Below are 23,230 nucleotides of genomic sequence, written 5' to 3'. Positions count from 1 at the left end.
GCTGCCCGCTCAGAAGCCTACCTTCTCAAACGTGCCAGGGGGCATTCAAACACAAAAGACAGAGAAACAGAGACTCAGAGAAAGTGTGGAAGAAACAGAGTAAAGGCAGCAAACAGAAGAAAACATCAGAAAAATCAGAGCATCCCCAGAGAAATAAGAAGGGGAGTATCGTTCGGGAAACAAGGGTTAGGGTTAGGAAAGAGGACTAGTCAGAAACTAAAACAGCAAAAATAAAAAGAGTCAATACAAAGCTTAAGAAGTAAAGCTCTGAAAAATCCCTTAGAAATGAGAACAAGAATACAAACATGGAAAATGAGAAAAAATTAGTACAAGAGGTCCAATATGTGATCAATAAGAATTAACAAGACAGACGAGACAAAACCGTGGGGGAAATGACCAAAGGACGAAGCAGAGTTCTCGGGGTGGGAGGACGTGCTCCAGGGGACCATGCTCTGCTCTCATGACACCCGGGTCCAGGACGGCGGGCTCCACGCTCTGAAGGAACCCAACTCCCCACCCAGGGTCAAGCCCAAGTCCAAGATGCCGACATCAGGAAGATGTCAATGTTCACACACAAAGTACCCGGCACACGCTTTGCCTCCAGAAACTTGTCGGGGGTCCAACCCGGAAAGCAAGGACCACGTCCAAGATGCAGGGAAGGCCGTCATGGGCAGCGCATTCCTGCACTCAAACACGCATCCTCGAAGTGCAGACACTTGGCAGTGATGGGGCAGAAAGTGCAGGTGGGGCCATTTTAGGGAGACGGGAAGGGAGGTGTGTGGGGTGTGCTGCATAAATAATAAATACTAGAGCAAATTTCTGAAAGTTGAACATGATATCCTCAGGAAACGGAGACTCCAGGCAGGGAAACTGGACGAGAGGCTGCTCCTGGGACGCACCTCACAGAACTGCTCAAACTGTGACATCACGTGGCTACTGCTGGGAAGAAGTGAGAGCACCAGCTGAAAAGCTGTTGGCCCCATCCCGCAAATGCCAACATGGCCAGTGAACTGGACTTCACGCTGCCTTGTCCTCAAAAGCACCCAATGAGCCAATGGTGACTTTTTTCAAAAGTCAAAACACCTTGAGGTGACTGACTTGTAAAAATCTAACAATTATAAAAGAAAGTATAAGGTTAGAAAGTCACGGTGTGGCAGCCATCAGTGACAAGGATCCAGGCAAGACCACCAAGAACCATCAATGGAGGCCAAGTGGGTCCGAGCTTGAGGACAGAACGTCCCAGGGTCTCGAAAACCTACCCAGGACATCGGCCATTCAGAAGGAACAGGATGAAACCTGGCAACACAACTGCAGAGTCTAAACTGACCCACATGAAGAGCACGGCACCGCCAGGGCGCTCACGGAGTCCCACGAGATGCATACATGCCGACTGCCGCGAAGATACCAGCCCTCAGGGGGCCCAGGCCCGAGCACTGCGCCAGGCACCTGGCCTGCTCTCAGCAGCCTCCAGCCCGCAAAGGACATCTGGATGCATGGTGGCAGCCACTGCTTGTTTCTGTAGAGAGCACTAACGGGACAAAATCTCAGTGAAGTATGCGGACGCGATGCTGCCCTGGGTCAGGGCGGATGTCCTGGCGTGGACTGGACGCCATGAAATACACAGGGACCTTCTCAGGAGTCAAACGACATCAGGCCCTCAAGTAACAGAGCAAAAACCCAGAGGGAGACAGAGACACAGAGAGAGAGAGAGGCAGAGTGTGCACACGCAACATCGCAAGTTAACACGGGACGTGCGAGGGGGGCACAGGGACTCTGCACCATTCTATACTCTGAAGCTGTAAAAATAAAGTTTGTGACTGACTCACTTTTTCCATCGCTTTTTCCTTCTAACCCAAGAGGAGGTGATCTTGACTTTTCTTGAGAATCAAGAGACGTTATGATAAAATCTTCAACATCTTTCTCCTGTTCAAATAGGCAGATGTTTAAATGGTCATAAAATGATAACGTGTTATATCATGGAACTGAACTTGCCAGATGGAAAACTTGCTAAGTCCTGAATTTATCATCTTCCCACACAGAACTCAAAGTGTTCACAGCTTGTGGACATGAGGCCATACGCTCATAATAATTTAATCAAGTTCACCCACAGTTCTCTAGGAATAGTTTACAAAGTCCCTGGCAAATATTTCAGATTTTCAAAATTCTGCATGATGTAGTAGCATATGGATATGAAATGGAAGCATATGGATATGAAGTGGTCGTATATGGATACCTTAAATTACACATATCCCGTAATTTATTTTTCATTTTATCTAAGATACACAAAATCTCAAAGTTATGTTATGTTAACATATAATCTAACCCAAAAATAATATATTGAAGTGTTCTTGAAATTAATAACATTATATGTAGAACCTGTTAAACATGATATAGAACTGAAAATAAAACTAAAAAACATCTTCCAGACAAAGAACCCATAGGCAGACCACACATGAAGACAGGTTTATGATTATACTTCCCAGAGCCAGTGTGAGTTAGCAAAGTTAGGCCTGCGGTGAATTTCTGAGTAAGAGTAATGCATTTCATGTATTTTTAAAAACAACCAAAGTGCTGTGAATGTTCCTATGACAGTAGACTTGGGTCCATCCTGCAGAACGCTGACTGTCCCTACACTTGCTGACCAGGGGACTGCTCACACAGGCCTGGCCAACAGGCCACAACAGGAGGTGAGCCAACAACGACTGCAGCTGTGACCCTGCCGTCCACGTAGACACAACCCAGTGGGAACACACTGGGGCCTTGGGCATCCCATGGACCCAAACCAGGACAGCACCCAGGGAGACCACTTACCACAGGCACCCGCTGAGCATGGTGGTCGGTGGAGGGGGCCCCGTCTGCAGCTAACGGAGACCCCGCCCACTTAGGGGCCGTTCCTGCTGCTGACTCGCCCGGGTAACAAAGCAGCCCTAACTGGTCAGCCTGGAGCAGCTGGGTGCTCGTCCCGTCCCACAGGGAGGTGTCCAGACTGCACTGGCTCAGGGCATCCAAGCAGGGTGTGAGGGGCAGGCTGGGGGGGCGCTCAGAGATTGAGTCCTTCCTGACGACCTCAGGGGAGCTCCAGGAGGACAGGTCCATCGTCCTGAGCACTTTCTTCAAGGGCTTGGTCCCCTGGGTGTGGGAGAGGTCACGGGAACACCCGTACAAGCTCCCCTGTGAGCAGAGTGACCTGTCTTGCAAAGCAACCTGCTCTCCTGTGGAAGTATCTGGCACCTCGTTTTGTATCAACGAATCTTGATTTCCAATAATGTCAACTAGATCCCATGTGACATTAAATGCATCAACAGGAGATGATCTGTCAGTTTCTTCACTGTTACTGGAACTATCACTCGCATTATTTTCTAAAACATGTGGAGATTCCAATGCCTGTTGATATTTCAAGTCCTCTGTCCTGACGTTTTGGAAGCTCATGCAATGTACCAGATGGTTCAGTTTTTCTTGAAGTTGTTTCACCTGATCTATGAGATCAACTTTCCGCAGCTGACAATCTTCCAGTAGTTTTTCCTTACCCTACAGGTAAAAAAGAACATGCATACAGTAAAATAAGTGAATTACATGTTGTCACGTTTGTTATTTATGAGCTAATTTCAGAGATTGTCTGAACAATTAAGGATGAGATTCCATGATGAGCCCTTTGTCCCTCTAGACTCTTAAGATTTCAAGTTTTTTAAAATCCTATGAAAGACAGACTCAAGGCTTAAAGCTCATTGCCTAAAAGGCAACTGCTGGAGAGGCTCCTGGAAGGATGGCAGAGCCGGCAGCACCGGGAACCCCTCTCCCGCCTGGGCAAATACTGCACTGGCAGAATGTACCTGATGTAACTGTTCTGGAAGTCTGCAGTCTGCTGAAGGCTTGCAACTTCCAGGGGAAGGTTTGGAGGGTTAAACTGCTCTCAGCTCTTAGCACAGGAACAGCTACCCATCCCCCACCCCAGGACCCAGGAGGCAGCTGTGCGTGTGTCCCTGGAGCATCTTGCAGGACCTAGGGTGGGCAAAAAGGACCCTGTCCTCCAAAAACTGGGAATCGGCTCTGAACGATGCTTCTGATCACAGAGGAGCAGGCAGAGAGGCAGGAGGCCACGGCTGTTGCACCTGCCCCCAACTGTTCCAGCCCCTGCCCTTCTGGTGGAAGTGACTTCCAGGGGATTGAAAGGACTGGTGCCCCTTTTTCCCCACCACTGCATTTTTCTCTTTTTCCCTTTGGGGAAAAATTTAAAACTAGGACATTCAAAATCAACTGCATATACAGAGGAAATTCTAAAGTGAATGCGTGTGCCTGGGTAAAGGCACAGGCTCAGAAAGGATCTGAGAACTTAAGTTTACATCTCAAGCTGATCCTTAGCACAAAGACATCAACCAAAAAAAAAAAAACACAGTAACAACAACAACAAAAAAGTAAATACTGAGAAAGAGGGAGAGTCTGATTTCTAGATTTACCACATTAATAGATTAAAAATATTCAGTGTTCAACAACAACAAAAATCAAAAACAGGGAAGAATGGCCTAGGCATAGGAAATAAGTGAGTCAACAGAAACCATCCCTGAAAAAGACCTGATGATGGATCTACTAGACAAAGACTTTAACACAGCCTTCTTAAAGATGCTCACAGAACTAAGGAAAATGTGAAGTAAAAAAAAAAAAAAAGCATGAACAAAATAGAAATACCAATAAAGAAAAAGAAATGAAATTCTGCAGTTAAAAAGTATAACTGAAATTAAAAACTCACTAAAGGGATTCAAAGGTAGATATGAGAAGGCAGAAGAAAGATTCAGGGGATGCGAAGACAGAACAATGGAAATTATCAAGTCTGGGGAAAAGAAAAAAAAAGATTGAGGAAAGTAAGTGGAGCCTCAGGTAACTATGGGACACCACCGAACAAACCAACAGACACATAATGGGAGTCCCAAAAGAAGGGAGAGAGAAGGAAGCAAAGAGAATATATGAGGACATAATGAATGAAAACTTTCCAAACTTGATGAAAGATATGAACATAAATACCCAGGAAACTCGACAAACTCCAAGTAAGATGAACTCAAATAGACCCACACCAAAGACATATAATAATCAAACTTACACAAAGCCAAAGACAATGAGAAAATCTTGAAAACAGCAAGAGAGAAGTGACTTGTCACATACAAAGGATCCTCGATAAGCTTATCAACAGATTTCTCCACCAGAAACTTTGGAGGCCAGAGAACAGTAGGTCAATACAGTCAAAGTGCTAAAAGAAAAAGAACTGTCAGCTAAGAACCCTAAGTATAGCAAAGCTCCATCAACAGTAGGTTAGAAATTAAGACGTTCCCAGATAAACAGAAGCTGAGGGATCTTGTTAGCACTAAAACCTGCCCTGTAAAAAACGTTCAGGAGAGTCCGGCAGGGGAAATGAAAGAACCCTAGACAGTAACTCAAAGCTGTATGGAGAGATAAAGACCTTAATAAAGGTAAAAACATGGGCAGTTATAAAAGCTAACGTTATTGTAACAATGGTTTATAACTACGCTTTTTGTTTTCATCATGAACTAAAAGACTAATATACATATTCCTAAGTTATTGGTCTAAAAGTATTACTGTAACTTTAGTTTCTAACTCCACGTGTTGTTTTCTACATAATTTAAAAGATTAATGCATTTAAAGGGATTATTAGTTTATGTTTAAAGGCACATAAGTATAAAGATGGCTTTTTGTTACATCAAAAACCAAAAGGAGTGGGGATGGAGCTACAAAGGAACAGTTTTATGTGTTCTTAAACCTAAGCTGGTATAAATTCAAGTCAGAGTGCTTTATGTTAGGATGCTAAATGTGAAAATAACAAAAGAATATACACAAAGAGAAGTGAGAAAGGAATTTAACCATTTCACCATTTTAAAAAATCAATTAAACACAAGAGAAGAGGGGCTTTCCTGGTGGCGTAGCGGTTGAGAATCCGCATGCCAATGCAGGGGACACGGGTTCAAGCCCTGGTCCGGGAAGATCCCACATGCTGCAGAGCAACTAAGCCCATGCACCACAACTACTGAGCCTCCGCTCTAGAGCCCGTGAGCCACAACTACTGAGCCCACATGCTACAACTGCTGAAGCCCATGTACCTAGAGCCCGTGCTCCACAACAAGAGAAGCCACCACAGTGAGAAGCCCGCACACCGCAACGAAGCATAGCCCCCACTCGCCGCAACTAGAGAAGGCCCGCGCCCATCAACAGAGACCCAACACAGCCAAAAAAAAAGACACTATCCACAGAGTAAAAATGCAACCCACAAAATGGGAAAAAATATTTGCCAATCATACACCTAATAAGGGATTAATATACCCAGAAATATATAAAGAACTTGTAAAACTCAGTCAAAAAAACATACAACCTGATTCAAAATTTGCCAAAGGACTTGAACAGACATCTCTCCAAAGAACATATACTTGAAAAGATATCCACTATCACTAGTCATTTGAGAAATGCAAATCAAAACTACAATTAGATACACCTCACACCCATTAGGATGACTACTATCAAAAACAAACAAACCAGAAAGTAACAAATATTGGTGAGGATGTGGAGAACTTGGGAACTCTTGTACACTTTTGATGGGAATGTAAACAGGTACAGCCACTGTGGAAAACACTACAGCAGTTCCTCAAAAAATGAGAAGTAGAATTACCATATGATCCAGCCACTGCAGTTCTGGGTATATACCTAGAAGAACTGAAAGCAGGGTCCCAAAGAGATATTTGCACATCCATGTTCATAACAGCACTATTCACAACAGTTAAAACGTGGAAGCAGGACTTCCCTGGTGGCGCACTGGTTAAGAATCCGCCTGCCAATTCAGCGGGCACAGGTTCAAGCCCTGTTCTGGGAAGATCCCACATGCTGTGGAGCAACTAAGCCCATGCATCACAACTCCTGAGACCGCATGCGACAACTACTGAAGCCCGCGTGCCCTAGAGCCCGTGCTCTGCAACGAGAAACCACCGCAATGAGAAGCCCGCACACGGCAACGACGAGTAGCCCCCGCTCGCCGCAACTAGAGAAAGCCTGCATGCAGCAACAAAGACCCAACGCAGCTGAAAAAATAAATAAATTTGTTTATTTATTAAAAAAAAGTGGAAGCAAACCAAGTGTCCATCGACAGATGAATAGATAAGCATACTGTGGTGTATACATACAATGGAATATTATTCAGCCTTAAAAAGGAAGGAAATTCTGATACCTGCTATGACATAGACGAACCTTGATGACATTACATTATGCTGAGTGACGTAAGTCAAACACAAAAAAACAAATACTGTGAGATGCCACTTATGTAAACACTTAGAGTATCTCAAAAATCATACGGAAACAGAAAGCATAACGGTGGTTGCCAGGGCCTGGGGGAAGGAGGAAATGGGAGTCATTGTTTAAATGAGTAGTTTCAGTTTTACAAGATGAAAAGAGCTATGGAGATGCATGGTCACACGTTATAAACGTATTTAATACGATTGAACTATACGTTTAAAAATGATTAAGATGTAAATTGTACATGTATTTTGCCACACACGACACAAAAAGAGGCACCTGTTATAACCTATTTCTGTGGCAATTTATTGAGGATGTAAGTTTCTTGTTTTTGGGTTTTTTTAAGGAAAAAGGCCTGGAAGGTTCTATATGCAAACATTGGAAAACACAAAATTGTAATTTATGGAATGAATTTGGAATTTCCTTGTCAGTGTGTAACTCCTAAAAATTTGGCGACCAGCTCAGGATATCCCAGGGCCGAGCTCTCTTTTAAGAATTTAAAGAAATGTTCTTATCATAAGGATGCCGAGACAAGTTTGCTACACAGAGTAGGTGAAGTTTCTCTCCAAACAATGTATTTCCTGAGGGCATCTGATAAACACATGACATCAGATGCAGGCTTCCTCTATCAAAACTGCAGACCCAGGGCTTCCCTGGTGGTGTAGTGGTTGAGAGTCTGCCTGCCGATGCAGGGGACGCGGGTTCGTGCCCCGGTCCGGGAAGATCCCACATGCCGCGGAGTGGCTGGGCCCATGAGCCATGGCCGCTGAGCCTGCGCGTCCGGAGCCTGTGCTCCGCAACGGTAGAGGCCACAACAGTGAGAGGCCCGCGTACCAAAAAAAAAAGAAAAAAGAAAAAAACCCTGCAGACCCAGGCCCAGAGCCCTGTGTGCTGTGGGATTCAGAATCTTCCAATTTCCAACACGGTGCACGTGGCCCGTGGCACATCCCAGGAGCGCCCCCAGGAGATGAGGGGCTGGAACACCCAGCGAAGTGTGCAACGTCCACACCAGCAGGGTGACTGGCTCACGAGAGCCCGCATCTGAGCAGGCTTCAGAACCAAACCCACTTTTGGTTCTCAAACATCTCAGCTCTGCAACAATTTGATGCTGCCGACCTGCACCCTCCCCACTCTGGAAAAGAAAAGGCAGCCTTCTTGTAGCTTCTGTCCTGGTGATCAGAATTTAAAACCGTTGAGTCGTAGATTACTCTGCTCTTCTTTGCTGGGAGGACAAGTGAAAACATGTAGGGAAAACACCTGAGGTTCAAGCAATAAATGTGAAGCCTTTGCAAGTGATGAAGGTTGTGGAGGCAGCACAGCTGTGGGCAACTGTCCTCACACGGAAAATCCAGACACAAGCCCTGAAGCCCAGTTAAATCCTACTGGTATCAACTATGAGGAAAAAGTAACTGACTGCTCACTTTTCACAGCTGATTAGACCGTGGGACATGTGCGTTTAAACCAAACACGTGGGAAATCTCAAAACGGATCTGACCAGCACTGCCAGAGCGGCGGGCCTGGAGAAGGCGCCCCTGGCTGCGGTCCTCGTAACCTGCCGTCGCAGCAAAGACGCTGAGGGGGTGTCTACCCGCGACCAGCTGCCGTGTCCTGTGCCCCCGCAACCCCCGACATGCCCAGGCACCTTCGCTGTTCCCGACACTCCGCTCTCTGCAGGCAGGCACATTTCCTTTTTCACTAACAGCAGCTCAGACTCCAGTTGCCGCTGGCAGACCGCGAGCACCGACATCACGCTGTCCTGCTGGCTGAGACCTGTGCGGGTCAACGTCGGCAGGGCTTTGGCCAGCTGCGGATCCTCCTTAATAGGGCTCTGTGACGAGCAGAGAAAACAAGGACAATGCTTATGAGCACACAGCCGAAGGCATCGCAAAGTCAGAAGTGCAGTGAGGCTACCTCAGAGTCCCAGGAGCTCTGCAGCCGGAGCACCAGTCAGCAGGCCCCGAGGGAGAGCCCACAGCTCAGGGCCAGAATCACACACATGCATGGAGCAGGAGACCAGCGGTGCGCACAGCAGGTCAGCAGGTGCTGGAGCTGGGCAAGCCGCGAAGACGGCCCCCAGCAGACACGGAACACAGCACAGCTGCCCCCCAGCTCCCCACCTGCACCCCCAGATCCCAGACACACGCCAGCTCCCCACCTGCATCCCCAGCTCCCCAGACACACCCCAGATCCCCACTTGCACCCCCAGCTCCCAGACACATGCCAGCTCCCCACCTGCACCCCCAGATCCCCGGACACACCCTGACCCTCCACCTGCACCCCCAGCTCCCAGACACATGCCAGCTCCCCACCTGCACCCCCAGATCCCCGGACACACCCCGGCTCCCCACGTGCACACAGCTCTCTGCACAAAGAGGCTGCACCACCTGTGGCCTGATGAAGAAGGAGCCCACCTGTGGGTTACCGCCATGGCCGTGGGGGGCCTCAGCCAGCCACCTGCCACACACATCCTGTTCCACCTCTTCGTGGCAGGAGGCCTCTTCTCCCCAGGATGCCCACCCCCCGGAACTGCCTGCCACGTGGGCCCCGTGCGCCTGCCGCTCGTCCGGCTCCCCCTGGCACCTCAGGAAGCGCTGGTTGAGCGCCTGCAGCTGGCAGCTGAGGCGGACGCACTGCGCCCGGAGCCGCTGCAGCTCGGGGGGCTCCCCAGAGGCCGCCAGGAGCTGCTGCTCTAGGGCGCAGCGGAAGCGGGCCACGGCCGCCAGGATGGCCTCCAGCTCGGCAGAGTGGACTGACTTCTGCCGGTGCAGAGCGTCGATTTCTAACTCTCTCTCTGCGATCTTTGCTTCCTTGGCTCGCAGGGCAGCTTCGAACTCGCGGATCTGGGAGGCCAGGGCCTGGACCTCGGCCTCCCTGAGGGCGGCGCCGGGCCCCGACGCGGCCAGCTGCCGCACGGCCACCTCCTCTGCGGCCTGCAGGCGCTGCTGGAGGGCCTCGAGGGCCTGGCCGTGCCCGCGCTCCTGCTCGGCCAGCAGCCGGCTCAGGGCCTCCTTGGCCTCGAGGGCGGCACGCAGCTCGCCCTCCAGCTCCGCGCAGGCCTTGGCTCCTTCAGCCGGGAGGCCCAGCAGCTCGCTCTGCAGGCTGGCGGCTCTGCCATCACCGGCCTGGGGCGCTGCGGGTCCCCCGAGTGGGAGCTCCCTCTGCAGTTTCTCGATGACCTCATGGAGCTGTTCAATCTCCTGTGCTTTATCCTTCTGTAACCTCTCTTGGTTCTCTCGCAAATTCTCAATAATGGATTTCAGCTCTTCAATTTCAGAACTTCTGTTATACAAAACCTGAAGAAAAAGCACATTTCAGAGGCAAATGACATACATCAACTTCAGAAGTTCCCCTTTCCACTTACAGCTGGGCCTGAACTCATTCTTACAGAAGTGGAGACTTTGCATCTTAAGAGTAGCTGTGGAAGTAACTAACAACATCACCAAACGACACTAAGATCTGAAGAACACCCAGAACACCCAGCTGCTTCAAGTATGTCAAAATGGTCAAACATTCGTATCTGCAGTTGCTGCTTTGCTGCTCGTTCAAACGCTTTATTAAGGCCACACCCATCGCTGTGACAGACCCCAACCCTCGGCTGCCAGGGTTCAGGGGAAACTCTAACTTGGCCACGTCTCAGTCAATGACACTACACATGAATGTTTTCACCACCTTTTAAATGTCTATTTTCTTAACATTTAAACAACTTTGATTTGTTTGATTTTCCTAAAGGGGTATTTAGATTTTAGGTGTCATTCTAACACCAGAACAGGAATAAAAGTGAGAAGATCGGCTGAGGGAGTTTGCAGTCATGAAGAACATGAATGAGCCAGAGCACACAGCACGCTGTCCACACTGTGCACTGCGGGGATGCGGGGACTCAACACAGCGGGCATCAAACGATGCTTCTACTTGTGCTATTTAATCTAATTCTCAACAATTTTAAGATAAGAAATGTTATTGTTCCTACTTAAAAGATGAGACAGTTGAAATCTAGATATGAAATATCTTGCCAAGACCACAAAGACAGTAAATGGAAAATCAGAATTGAAATCTGTGCCATTATGGCTCCAAATGACATTCTCTTAAGACTACATCAATAGTAGTGACCAAAAAATTGAAAAGTTCTAACCAATCTGTGTTCTAGTTAACAATTTTCAAGCAATTGATTATAGTAACGTCTTATACGTCCTAAAAATTAAGAGTTTCATACAATTCTTGGTTTCACTAGTACTACTTAACCATTACTTCAAACACAAATCCAAACCTGGCCCATAGTGAAAACAAAAATAAGAAAACTGATGTTTGGTTTTGGTTTGGATGGCGTAAGCTGTACATCACACTCACACTTAGCACATCTGACGCCACTGTATGTAGTTGGCAAAAGAAAAGTTCTCAGTGTGAGGCAAGACCCTCTACCCAGCCCCACGCTGTGTGCTGCACAGACCCACGTCTCCCCACCCACAGACGACTGAAGGGAGTCGGGGGGGTAACTCTGTCTGCATGCGTTTGGCCTGATGCACTCAGCGCACTCAGCACACTGAGATGAAAACGTGTGCACAACAAAAGCGCCAAAGTCACAACACAAGCATCACATTTTATCAAAGCTAGCACGTGAAAGTGGTATTAAAAGGTAAGACACTAAAATCTAAAATAAGTCCTCTAAGATACAGTGCAGTTGGAGCAAGTGAGGAAGCAGAGGCGCAACGATGTTCACAAAGCCCAGAGAGGGAAGAACAGAACTGCAGTTGCAGAACATAGAAAAAGGGCCAGAACACATGTGTCGCATCTCCCTGAATGCGGGAGGAGTGGTGCCTCTGACATGCGACAGTGCACAGTGCACGGGACAGTGCCACGCACCCCAGGCAGCTAAGAGTGAGGCTCAGAGGGTGCTTCTCTCTCAGCCAGCGGATTCTGTGGGCATCTGGAGAGTCAGCACCAGCACGGCGTCACAGAGGGCCCACGGAGCTCCACAATGGGCACGCAGACCGACTCCGTGAAACCCAGAGGTACATCCCACCTGCCTACAGGCCCAGGACGCCATGCTGGGGATTCTGATGCAGCAAAGGCTACCAGATGGGGGAGTTTCCATCTTTCAGGCTGTGCCATCAGGCAGTGCAGCCAGATGAGGCCGAGAAGAGGGAACTGGGGCAGCCAGGGCTGCCAGGGCTCTGGAGAGAAAAAGACAACAGACAGAGAAGCAGGGAAGGGAAACCAAACTTCATGCGATCTCTACAGGCAAGACAGAGTGCAAACTTCAAGTCCGACCAACATGACTACCACTAAAAGAAAAATCTCACTGTTTTGGGAAGCAAGAGTTTCCACAACATTATTTGCAGAATATCAAGGATGCAAATCAAAATTATTTTAAAAAAAATCAGCATCACGTGGCCTACTCTGACACGAAAAGACAACCAGTGACAACTACAACTGAGATGACAAAAATGCTGGAAGAAGCAAATAAGGATGTTATAACTGTGTTCAAGCACATAAAGGTAAGCATGTTCATGATAAACAAAAAGATAGGAAATTTAGAAAATCACTCCAATGGGCTTGAGAAAATCCTGAACATGACAGAGTTCAAACTCTGAAGAGTCACAGACATTATCCCATCAGAGGAAAAGAATTATAAAAAATGCACACAGCTTCCAACACCCGTAGGACGATGTAAAAGGTATGGCGTATTTGTAACTGGAGCTCTAGAAGAGAATGATGCCAAAAAATACCTCAATAAATAATGGCCCAAAACTTCCCAATGCGAAATATTAATTTGAACAATCCCGTAAGTATTGAGGAAATTGAATCTGTAATTTAAAAACAAAGAGAGAACTTGCCAGGCCCAGATGGTGTTACTCAACAATTAACACATTATTGACAGGAGACATATTAATACATCTTTTGTTACCCGAATGTTATTGACTGGCGATGTATCAATACGTTTTTAGAGAGTGATACAATTAACATCACTGCGCAAAGATGCTAAAGCTTAAAATGGATCAAGGGTTCATTATACAACTTACGATTGTCATTATCATTCACATTTTTCTCTGTTAGGTTTTTGTTCCAACATTGTGTATATTATAAATGTAAAATTTTCAAAAATGACGCCTCGTGAAATTTTGAGTGAAGAAGAATTTTTCAGTGAATTTTTGCAGATACTTTCTCCGATTGTCCAAGCAACATATATACTAGTGTCTCAGAAAATGATAATTCTTCAGAATATAGTTCTGATTCAGATGATGTGAATATTAGATCAACAAAAAGACAGAAAACCTTAGTGATTAATTCCAATACGGAAAATGAAAATGAAACTCATGGTGCTGGAGAATGCTCCTTTGCTTCTACAGTAGAACAGACTGAAGACAACATTTCACAAAAATTAGGAGACTTTACAGGTGCATTAGGTGTAACCATTGTAATAACCTGCAAAGTGTTACTGAAATAACAGAATTATTTCAGGCTGGCCAAAATAAAAATCACCGGACACAGGTGTTAGTTTCTGCAAAAATCCCCCCATCAGTAATGAGTTAAATAATAAATAGCACCAATACTGAACAATCTTTTACAGAAAACAGAAGAGGGAACAATTCATTCAGTGAGGCCAATATTACCCTGATACCAAAACCAGACAGATATCACAAGAAAACTACAGACCAATATCCATGATGAATATATAAATTCTTAATAAAACACTAGTAAAGGGGCTTCCCTGGTGGCGCAGTGGTTGAGAGTCCGCCTGCCGATGCAGGGGACACGGGTTCATGCCCCGGTCCGGGAAGATCCCACATGCCACGGAGCGGCTGGGCCTGTGAGCCATGGCCACTGAGCCTGCGCGTCCGGAGCCTGTGCTCAGCGACGGGAGAGGCCACAACAGTGAGAGGCCCGCGTACCGCAAACAAACAAACAAACAAACAAAACACTAGTAAATAGAATTCAGCAGATATAAAAGAACCATACACCATGACCAAGTGGGGTTTATTCCAGGGATTCAGGGCTGGTTCAATATTTGAAAATTCATCAATATAATCTACCATATTAGAATTTAATGTGAAATAAAACACACCATATTTTAAATTAAATGAACATATCATTTAAGATAGCACAACAAAAAATAAAGTACCTAGATATAAATCTAACAAAATATATACAGGATATATAAATTGAAAACCACATATCACTGAAAGAAATCCAAGAAGACAAATAAATGGAGACTTACACCATGTTCATGGTTTGGAAGACTCAAAATTGTTAAGATGTTAATTTTCTCCAGATCAATCTGTAGATTCAATGCAATCCCAATCAAAATACCAGCAAAACATTTTTGCAGGTATCACTTTGTTGCTTCTACAATTACATGGAAAGTTAAAGGAAGCAGAATTGCCAAAACAAATTTGTAAACAGAAAAAGTTGGATGACTTACATTACCTGGTTTCAAGACTTACTGTAAAAGTATAGAGATAGAAACAGTGTGATATTAGTAAAGAAAGAGAAACCTAGATCAATATAACTGAACAGAGTTCAGATATCTAAATAAATATGGTTAACTGATTTTTGTGAACGGTGTAAAGGCAATTAAACGGAAAAAAGATTAGCATTTGAACAGAGCTGGAAAAATTAGACATCCATGTGCCCAAATATAAAGTATACCATAGATTTGAATACAAAGCAAAACTATGAAATTTCTAAGTGAAAACATAAGAGAATATTTTTGTCGTCTTGGGTTAGGAGAAGAGCTCTTAGATACAACTCCAAAAGCATAACCCATTTAAAATTTAATAAATTGAACTTCATCAAAACTAAAAAGGTCTTGATCTGTAGAACACACTATTGAAGAGTGAAGAGACAAACCACAGAGTGGGTTAAATATCTGCAGATCATATATCAAAAAAGTATTCAGAAGATATAAAGAATTCCCAAAACTGAACAATAAGAAAATGAACCCAACTTTTAAAAAATTAGCAAAAGAATCACAAGTCCAGTAACGGACAGCTTCACAGGGGAACTATACCAAACATGTAAGGAAGTGCTAATCCCTATCCTTTTCAAACAATTCCAAAACACTGAAGAGGAGGGAACACTCCCAAACTTATTCTCTGAGGTCATCAGTACCCTGATACCAAAACCAAAAAAAGACACTACCAAAGAAGACAGTTACGGCAATATCTCTAATGAATATAGATGTAAAAATCCTCAATAAAATATTAGCAAACCAATCCAATGATACATTAAGAAATCACACACAATGATCAAGTGAGATTTATTCCAGGGATGCAAGGAGGATTCAATATCTGTAAATCAACCAATATGATACACCACATTCCCAAAAGGAAGGATAAAAATACACAATCGTCTCAATAGATGCAGTAAAAGCATGTGCCAAAATTCAACATCCATTCATGATAAAAACTCTCATCAAAGTTAGTAAAGAGGAAATATATCTCAATATAATAAAGGCCATTTATGACAAATCCACAGCTAACATCATATTATTGGTGAAAAGTTGAAAGCCTTCCCTCTAAAATCAGGAAAAAGACAAGAATACCTACTCTTGCTACTTCTATTTATCATAGTATTAGAAATCCTAGCCACAGCAATCAGACAAGAAAAAGAAAGAAAAGGCATCCAAATTGGAAGGGAAAAACTAAAACTATCACTATTTGCAGATGATGTTAATACTTTATATAGAAAACCCCAAAGTTTCCAACAAAAAACTATTAGAACTAAACTGAAATCAGAAAAGTTTAAGGATACAAGATTAATATACAGAAATCTGTTGCTTTTTCTATACATTAATAATGAAGTACCAGAAGAGAAAGAAAACATCAAAAAGAATAAAATACTAGGAATAAACTTATCTGAGGAGGTGAAAGACCTCTACTCTGAAAACTATAAAACACTGATGAAGGAAACTGAAGATAATACAAAGAAATGGAAAGATATTCCATGTTCAGAGATTGGAAGAATACTGTTAAAATGTCTATAGTACCTAAAGCGATCTACAGATTTAATGCACTCCCTATGAAAATACCCACGACAGGTTTCACAGAACCAGAACAAATAATCCTAAAATGTATATGGCACCACAGAAAACACCAAATTGCCAAAGAAATTTTGAGAAAAAGAACAAAGCTGGAGGTAGCATGCTCCCTAACTTCAGACTACACTATGAAGCTACAGTAATCAAAACAGCATGGTATTGGCACAAAAACAGATACACAGATCAATGGAACAGAATACAGAGCCCAGAAATAAACCCACATCCTTATGGTCAATTAATCAACAACAAAGGAGGCAAGAATATACAATGGAGAAAAGACAGCCTCTTTAATAAGTGGTGCTGAGAAAACGGGACAGCTACATGTAAAAGAATGAAATTAGAACATTCTCTAATACTATATACAAAAATAAATTCAAAATGGATTAAAGACCTAAGTGCACAGGACTTCCCTGGTGCTGCAGTGGTTAAGAATCCACCTGCCAATGCAGGGGACACGGGCTCAATCCCTGGTCTGGAAAGATCTCACATGCCACGCAGCAACAAAGCCCATGTGCTACAACTACTGAGCCTGCACTCTAGAGCCCGTGAGCCACAACTACTGAAGCCCGCGTGCCTAGAGCCTGCACACCTCAACTACTGAGCCCATGCACTTCAAATACTGAAGCCCACGTGCTCTAGGGCCCACATGCTGCAGCTGCTGAGCCCGTGTGCTGTAACTACTGAAGCCCATGCACTGCAACAAGAGAAGTCACTGCAATAAGAAGCCTGCGCATGGCAACAAAGAGTAGCCCCCACTTGCTGCAACTAGAGAAAGCCTGTGCACAGCAACGAAACCAAACAGCCAAAAATTAAAAAAATAAAATAAAAAATAAAAATAAGTTAAAATATATATATATATATAGCTCCATAAAAACTGTAAAAAAAAAAAAAAAAAAAGGAAAAAGACCTAAATGCAAGACCGGAAACCATAAAACTGCTAGAGGAAAACACAGGCAGAACACTCTTTGACATAAATTATAGCAATATTTTCTTGGTGCTGTCTCCTAAAGCACAGGAAACAAAAGCAAGAATAAACAAATGGGACCTGAATAAACTTAAAAGCTTTTGCACAGCAAAGGAAGCCATCGACAAAATGAAAAGACAACCTACTGAATGGCCGAAAATATTTACAAATATTAGGACCAATAAAGGGTTAACATCCAACATATATAAACCGTTCATACAACTCAACATCAAAAACACAAACACCGGGCTTCCCTGGTGGCGCAGTGGTTGAGAGTCCGCCTGCCGATGCAGGGGACACGGGTTCGTGCCCCGGTCCAGGAAGATCCCACATGCTGCAGAGCAGCTGGGCCCGTGAGCCATGGCCGCTGAGCCTGTGCGTCCGGAGCCTGTGCTCTGCCACGGGAGAGGCCACAACAGTGAGAGGCCCGCGTACCACAAAAAAAAAAAAAAAAAAAAGATCTAATATTCTAATCGATTTAATAATTATTAAAATCACTTTGAAAGATTTAAAGTACGTGCCAGAAAAACTTACTGTCCTATAATCCACATTGAAATGTTAAAATTACAAAGCGTACACAGTAGTGACAAGCCCACAAACTGTATCGCTTGGATGTCCTGTCCTCTACACAGAAGCGCAGGGGAGGCCACCAGCAGACACGGAGCAGTGAGGGGACACTCCCACAAGGCCCGCCCCACACGCACCTCGTCCTCATGCTGCAGCAGCGTCCTGTGCACCGCCTCCAGCTGGACTTCTGCATCGTCAGGACGGTTGCCCGCAGGTGACCCCAGGCATTTGCCCTCATCCAGTTTAGACTGCAGTGTGGACACCAGGAGCAAGTTACTCATCTGCTGTTCCTGTAATGCCTCTTTGTCCTATTTAAGAAAAAAAGATTTATTTTAGGCAAGTGTTTCAGGAAATTGGGGGCCTCAAACTGCAGCTTGTTATTAAAGTGTAGGTCATCCTCAGCCCTTCTGGAGCACACCTGTGCACACCTGCACATGCCAGACACACCATCCACAGACCCAGCCATGCTCCAGAGCAGATGCCTGCCTAGTGGAGGGTGCAGCCCAAACAGAGCCGCCACGTGCGCCCGAGATTCCACTGCAAGGAACTTATCCCAGTCATTGTTCAACAAGGTACCAAAAGGGTCTCCAGACTGTCAGCAAATTGTTTTAACTGGGAAGAACCTGACAAAGCACAGGGCAATGGCTGACAACACATCCACGCAATGAGTGTTAGCAGCCCAGTAAAAAGTTTTCAGGGAACATTTACTATGGATGGAATGGTCACAGCACATTAAGTGGGGAAGAAATAGGCATCCAAAATTGTACACATGGTCCAACTTTGTAGAGGAAAAAAAAGGCATTTTCTACAGCCTGGTGCCTAGTAAGCTCGGTAGCTGTTGGCTGGAGGAGGGAGCCGCCCAGAACTGTCCCCAAGCAAGGGGGGACAGAGCGAGCCGCTGGCTGACTCAGGAGGCACGGGGCCTGTGCTGGACGTCCTTCCCACACAGCACATCCTCAAGAAGGGGCCTGGGCTTCACCTAGTGGTTCTCATCAGCATTTTCAAACCAAACACACCTGATAAAACTCTCCTCCTTGAGCCAGGGTTTTCTTAGGGCCAAAACGATTCCAAAATAAAATTTCTTATTGAGCCTCAGACTTTCAAGTAACTTTTAAACCCCCAGTGACACGAGATACAAGAAACTTGGATTCCTTCAGGCTAAATGCTCAAAGGAGGGGCAGCGCTGACTGGAAAGGCCCTCCTACGCCACCGCCCTGCCCCACTCCCAATCAGGGGACCTGCCCACACGCAGCTTTCCCACCTCATCTTAAACTCTTAGACACAAGAACGTGCACATCCCTGAGGCGTAATTCCAAACTACAACTAGAAGAACTATCACCAGATGTGTTTTCACTGAGGAGCTGACATAAATTCCTTACTCAAAAATTAAAATAATTATAACTAGGCTCTATGTAAAGTATTTAATAAAATAAGCTTTCTAAACCTAAAATCTTGAAGATTTACTTAATTACTAGCGATAAACTCAAGAGTACTTGAGAGACAAAGGAGTGCTATAAAACTGGTATGAAATGTTATTACACTAAATGCGACACTGTGATGTGCAATGAGAAACACGCACGTGGTCTCTGTCCGATGCCTGGCACAGAGCGCCTGACACCTTGGTGCTCCCTGAGCGATGAGAGTGACGAAGGTGCCCTACATTCCCAACAAGCCCCTCCAGCCACATCTGAGTCTGTGTCACAGAGGTGACTTTGGGGAAGCCCCAGGCCACCGGGGCTGTTTGCCAGGGGAACTGACCATGGGATTAAAGGGTCAGAACTTTCAGTCCCAGCCCTGGCCTCCAGGGAGGGGAGAGGGGCTGAAGGGTGAACCCATCACCAATGGCCAATCGTGGCTGCATGATGAAGCCTCCACAAAACCCAAAAGGATGGGTTTCCAGGAGCTTCTGGGTCAGTGCGCCCTCCCCACCTGCCCTCTGCACCCTCCATCTGGCTGTTCCCCAATTGCATCCTTTTATGATAAACTGGCAACCCAGTAAGTAAAGTGTTTTGAGTTCTGTGAGCCACTCTAGCAAATTCGTTGAAACCCAGGAGGGGGTCCTGGGATCCTCAACTTATAAAAGTTGGACCTGAGGTGGGCATCTGGGTGCGGGGACAGTCCTGTGGGACTGAGCCCTTAAGCTGCGGGGTCTGACGCCATCTCCAGGTAGACGGTGTCAGAGTTGAGCTAAGTCGCAGGACACCCAGCTGGGGTCGCCGGGGACTGGGGAGACCCCCACACGCTTGGTGACCCTGTGTCCACAGTGGAGCAGTCAGAGCTGGGGGTCTGCGGTGAAAAGGAAGCCCCGCCACGGCAGCTTCCCCCCGGCCGCCCCCCTCCGCCCTGGGACCGCACGCTCGCCTGCTCCAGGTCCCTCGCAGCTTTCCGCTGTCTCTCCAGTTCTCCCTGGAGCTGCATCAGTTTTCTCGTGGTGCTGGCGTTCGTCTCCTGCAGACGTTTTATCTCCTTTTCCTGGATTAATACTTGTCTATCTGCCAACTCTTTCTTTATAATCAGTTCATTAAGTCCATCTGATTTTTCTCTCAATTTTTCTTCTAACAATTCAATCTAAAAACCACAGAAAATGCTTCAGAAACAATAGTTTAAAAAAAAATCCCACCTTGCAAAGTAAAGAGAGTACAACAACACAACTGTAAGAAAACTGATCCTCTGCATGGTTTTCTAGACCCACGCTGCACAGTGAAGCCTGGTGGAAGAATAAGACAGAATTCTCTCTGTAAAATGATACACAAAAAATAACATAGAATTTGTTAGTAAAATAAAATAAATTGTGGGAGGAAGGAATGGAAAGCCACTGAGCAGTAAAAAAAAAACAAGAACCAAGCACAGATAGATACAGCACCGCCTGGGTCAGGGTCGAGAAGCAGGCTGAGTGCAAAGGTTACACCTATGGTCCATTTGCACAACAGCCTGGAAATTACAAAGCTGTGGAGAGAGCGCGGATTAGCGGGTGGGAGGGAGTGGGCGTCTCCTGTCTGCATGTCCACACCCTGGCTGGGGCCTCCTGCAGGACATCACCATGGGGGGAACTGGTCTTATTTCCTCTAACTACAAGTGAATCCACAATCATCTCAAAGTAATTTTAATTTTTAAAAAGAATAAGCAAATCAACTCCAGCGACCTCAGACAGGAAGAAGCAGACAGATCCGACCCCAAGCAGAAGGAAGCAAGAAAAACAAACCAGAGACAGGGCCCCGTGCACCAACCCCTCCCTGTCTGGTCATGCAGAGAACAGGCGAGGGGCGGCAGCACCGAGGGAGCAAACGGACGACGCACAGACACAGACAAGCACAGAGCACTCGCACCTCACCATCCAGCTGCACCCGTGGTCGTTTTCGTGTACATGAAAGGCAAAACAGGGTTTAAAGGTAAAGCTTTTTTTGAAAGTAGCGCAGAGAACCGCTCCCCACAGGCAGGGCCTGGCATACGGCGGGCGGGCTGACTTACGTCGCTGTCGCAGGGACCCGGCGGTCGCAGCCGGGCTGCCTGGCGGAGCTGCTCCTCCAGCCTCTGGATCTCCTGCTGGAAGTCCTCACGCTCGCGTTCCCGCTCCACCGCCTGCACCTGTCGCGAGAGGCAGCCTGTTTGGACCGTTTCCCCGAGCGTCCCCACCGCCCTTTGCAGGCAGGAGCGGAGGACGGGGACCGGGCGGAAGGGGCCCCCTTGTCATGGGCACCGCGAATGATGGAGCCACATGAAGAGGCGCAGTCCCCAGGTGGGACCCGGGGCGGCTTCTGAGACATGGGCAGGAGAGACAGAAAGCAGACGGCAGAGGGCCAGCAGACACCGCCCCGGGCCAGGGCAAGCTGCGCGTGCACAACACCCGAGAGACGTCCTCCAGGCTGTGCTCACGTTCATCCCGACGCTAGCACAGAAGCTACTTAACAACCTAGAATGAAGTTCGCGCTACAAAGATGACCTCCAGTGACGCAAACAAACTCATCGCTCGAGACTCTTACGTCCATGAACTGGCGCTGGCTGCGCAGCTGCTGGTCCAGGGAGCCCATCTGCTGCCTCAGGGCGGAGAGCTCCTCGGCCTGCCGGGCGCACGCCTGCTGCCGTGAGAGCTGCTCCTCCAGCTCTGCCTCTAGGAGCCTCATCTGGGACAGCAGCGCTGAGCGGTCCTTCTCCGACTGCTCCTTGGTCTCCGACTGCTCCTTGGTGAGCGACTCCACTTCCTTCTGAAGAGCTGAAGGTGCCGAGGAAACAGCTGAGGAGCCCAGCCCAGGGAGCCGTGGGCCGGCAGAAACGTGGAGACGCGCGTTTCTCCAGCGATGGAGCGCGGGGGGGGGGAAGCATGCGTATCCCTCCACCCACCACGGGCGTGTGACTCGGCCAAGGACACAGCCGCCTCGAGAGAACGGATGTGCACCCTCGACCTGTCAGATCCCGAGCCCACGTTCTAATAAACAGCCACAGTTCTGGCCAAACCCACTGAAAACAAGGCTGAGAACTTCTGCGGGGGGTGGCGGGGAGGGAGGAAGGAAAAATTATACTTTTTAAACGAAAATTGGCTAAAATAAAAAATTTTAAAGCCTGAGAAGAGAATACATCTTTGTGTCCCCAAATGACGTATCAGGTAATTTTCTGGGAATTCTGCCTTCACGTATATTCTCCAACATGGAAGAATAAAATGTAACTTAAAACCTCCACCAGAGGAAACACCAGCCCCGCTGCGGAGGTTCCCAGCTGATGTGCTGACCGCACAGGCCTCCCTACACACCCAGGGGTGACCTGTCTTGAGGAAAAGGGTCGAGCCGTCAGCAAATCTAAAGCCGACCTAAAACGGATGGGGCGACGAGGCCACGATCCAAGGGAAACGACAGGTTAACAAGCATCTTTGGAAAAGAGGTCTCCCTGCAATGGATCCCAAAGTGTTGAAACTATCCTGAAACTGAAATGTTAAACCCATATGTTTGTATTTATATTTCACCAGCTTTCCAAAGTTAATTATTTTGGTTTGTATAAATCTGTCTTTTATGACAAACTATCACTCCCACTAAGGTAATATTCTCCATAAACTTCCAGGCTAACAAGTCAGCAACGATGGCAAATTAGGCTTAAACATGCAGTTAGAACAATGTCCTTCACGGGCCTCAGAGACTAGAAACCAGGGCTCGTGTGCCACTGCTGTGATGACCAGTGCTGCCTGGCCAGCCACCCAGACAGGACCCACTTCAGGGTCACACAGCCTTCGTGCAGGCAGGACTGAGGGGAGGTGTCCATGCGGCCATTAAGGCCACACAGAGGGCCAACTCCAGAATCAGGAGACCTCCTGGGGCCCCCAGTGCAGGCCCCCAGCCCAAGGACGACTATGGCAAGACAGGCTTCCTGCGGCTCAGTAACTGCAGTTAAGCATC

The 23,230-nt window shown here is 46.6% G+C and overlaps 1 protein-coding gene across 7 annotated transcripts in view; it reads right to left on the bottom strand.

The window, feature by feature from the left end:
• Positions 1-23,230, bottom strand: part of PCNT (pericentrin) — a 97,623-nt gene that overhangs the window by 22,981 nt on the left and 51,412 nt on the right. For all 7 annotated transcript variants that reach the window (XM_060151118.1, XM_060151121.1, XM_060151120.1 and 4 more), the window contains 8 exons: positions 21,830-22,059; positions 21,318-21,434; positions 20,211-20,417; positions 17,987-18,157; positions 9,696-10,577; positions 8,927-9,112; positions 2,812-3,528; positions 1,827-1,923 (listed from right to left, as the gene is read on the bottom strand). In XM_060151118.1, the coding sequence (XP_060007101.1) occupies positions 1,827-1,923; positions 2,812-3,528; positions 8,927-9,112; positions 9,696-10,577; positions 17,987-18,157; positions 20,211-20,417; positions 21,318-21,434; positions 21,830-22,059 (2,607 nt within the window). The remainder of the gene's footprint in view (positions 1-1,826; positions 1,924-2,811; positions 3,529-8,926; positions 9,113-9,695; positions 10,578-17,986; positions 18,158-20,210; positions 20,418-21,317; positions 21,435-21,829; positions 22,060-23,230) is intronic.

This window comes from Lagenorhynchus albirostris, chromosome 5 (assembly GCF_949774975.1).
Source record: "Lagenorhynchus albirostris chromosome 5, mLagAlb1.1, whole genome shotgun sequence".
Lineage (NCBI taxonomy): Eukaryota > Metazoa > Chordata > Mammalia > Artiodactyla > Delphinidae > Lagenorhynchus > Lagenorhynchus albirostris.
Note: the sequence above shows the minus strand (reverse complement) of the source record. Positions and strands in the feature narration are given on the sequence as shown.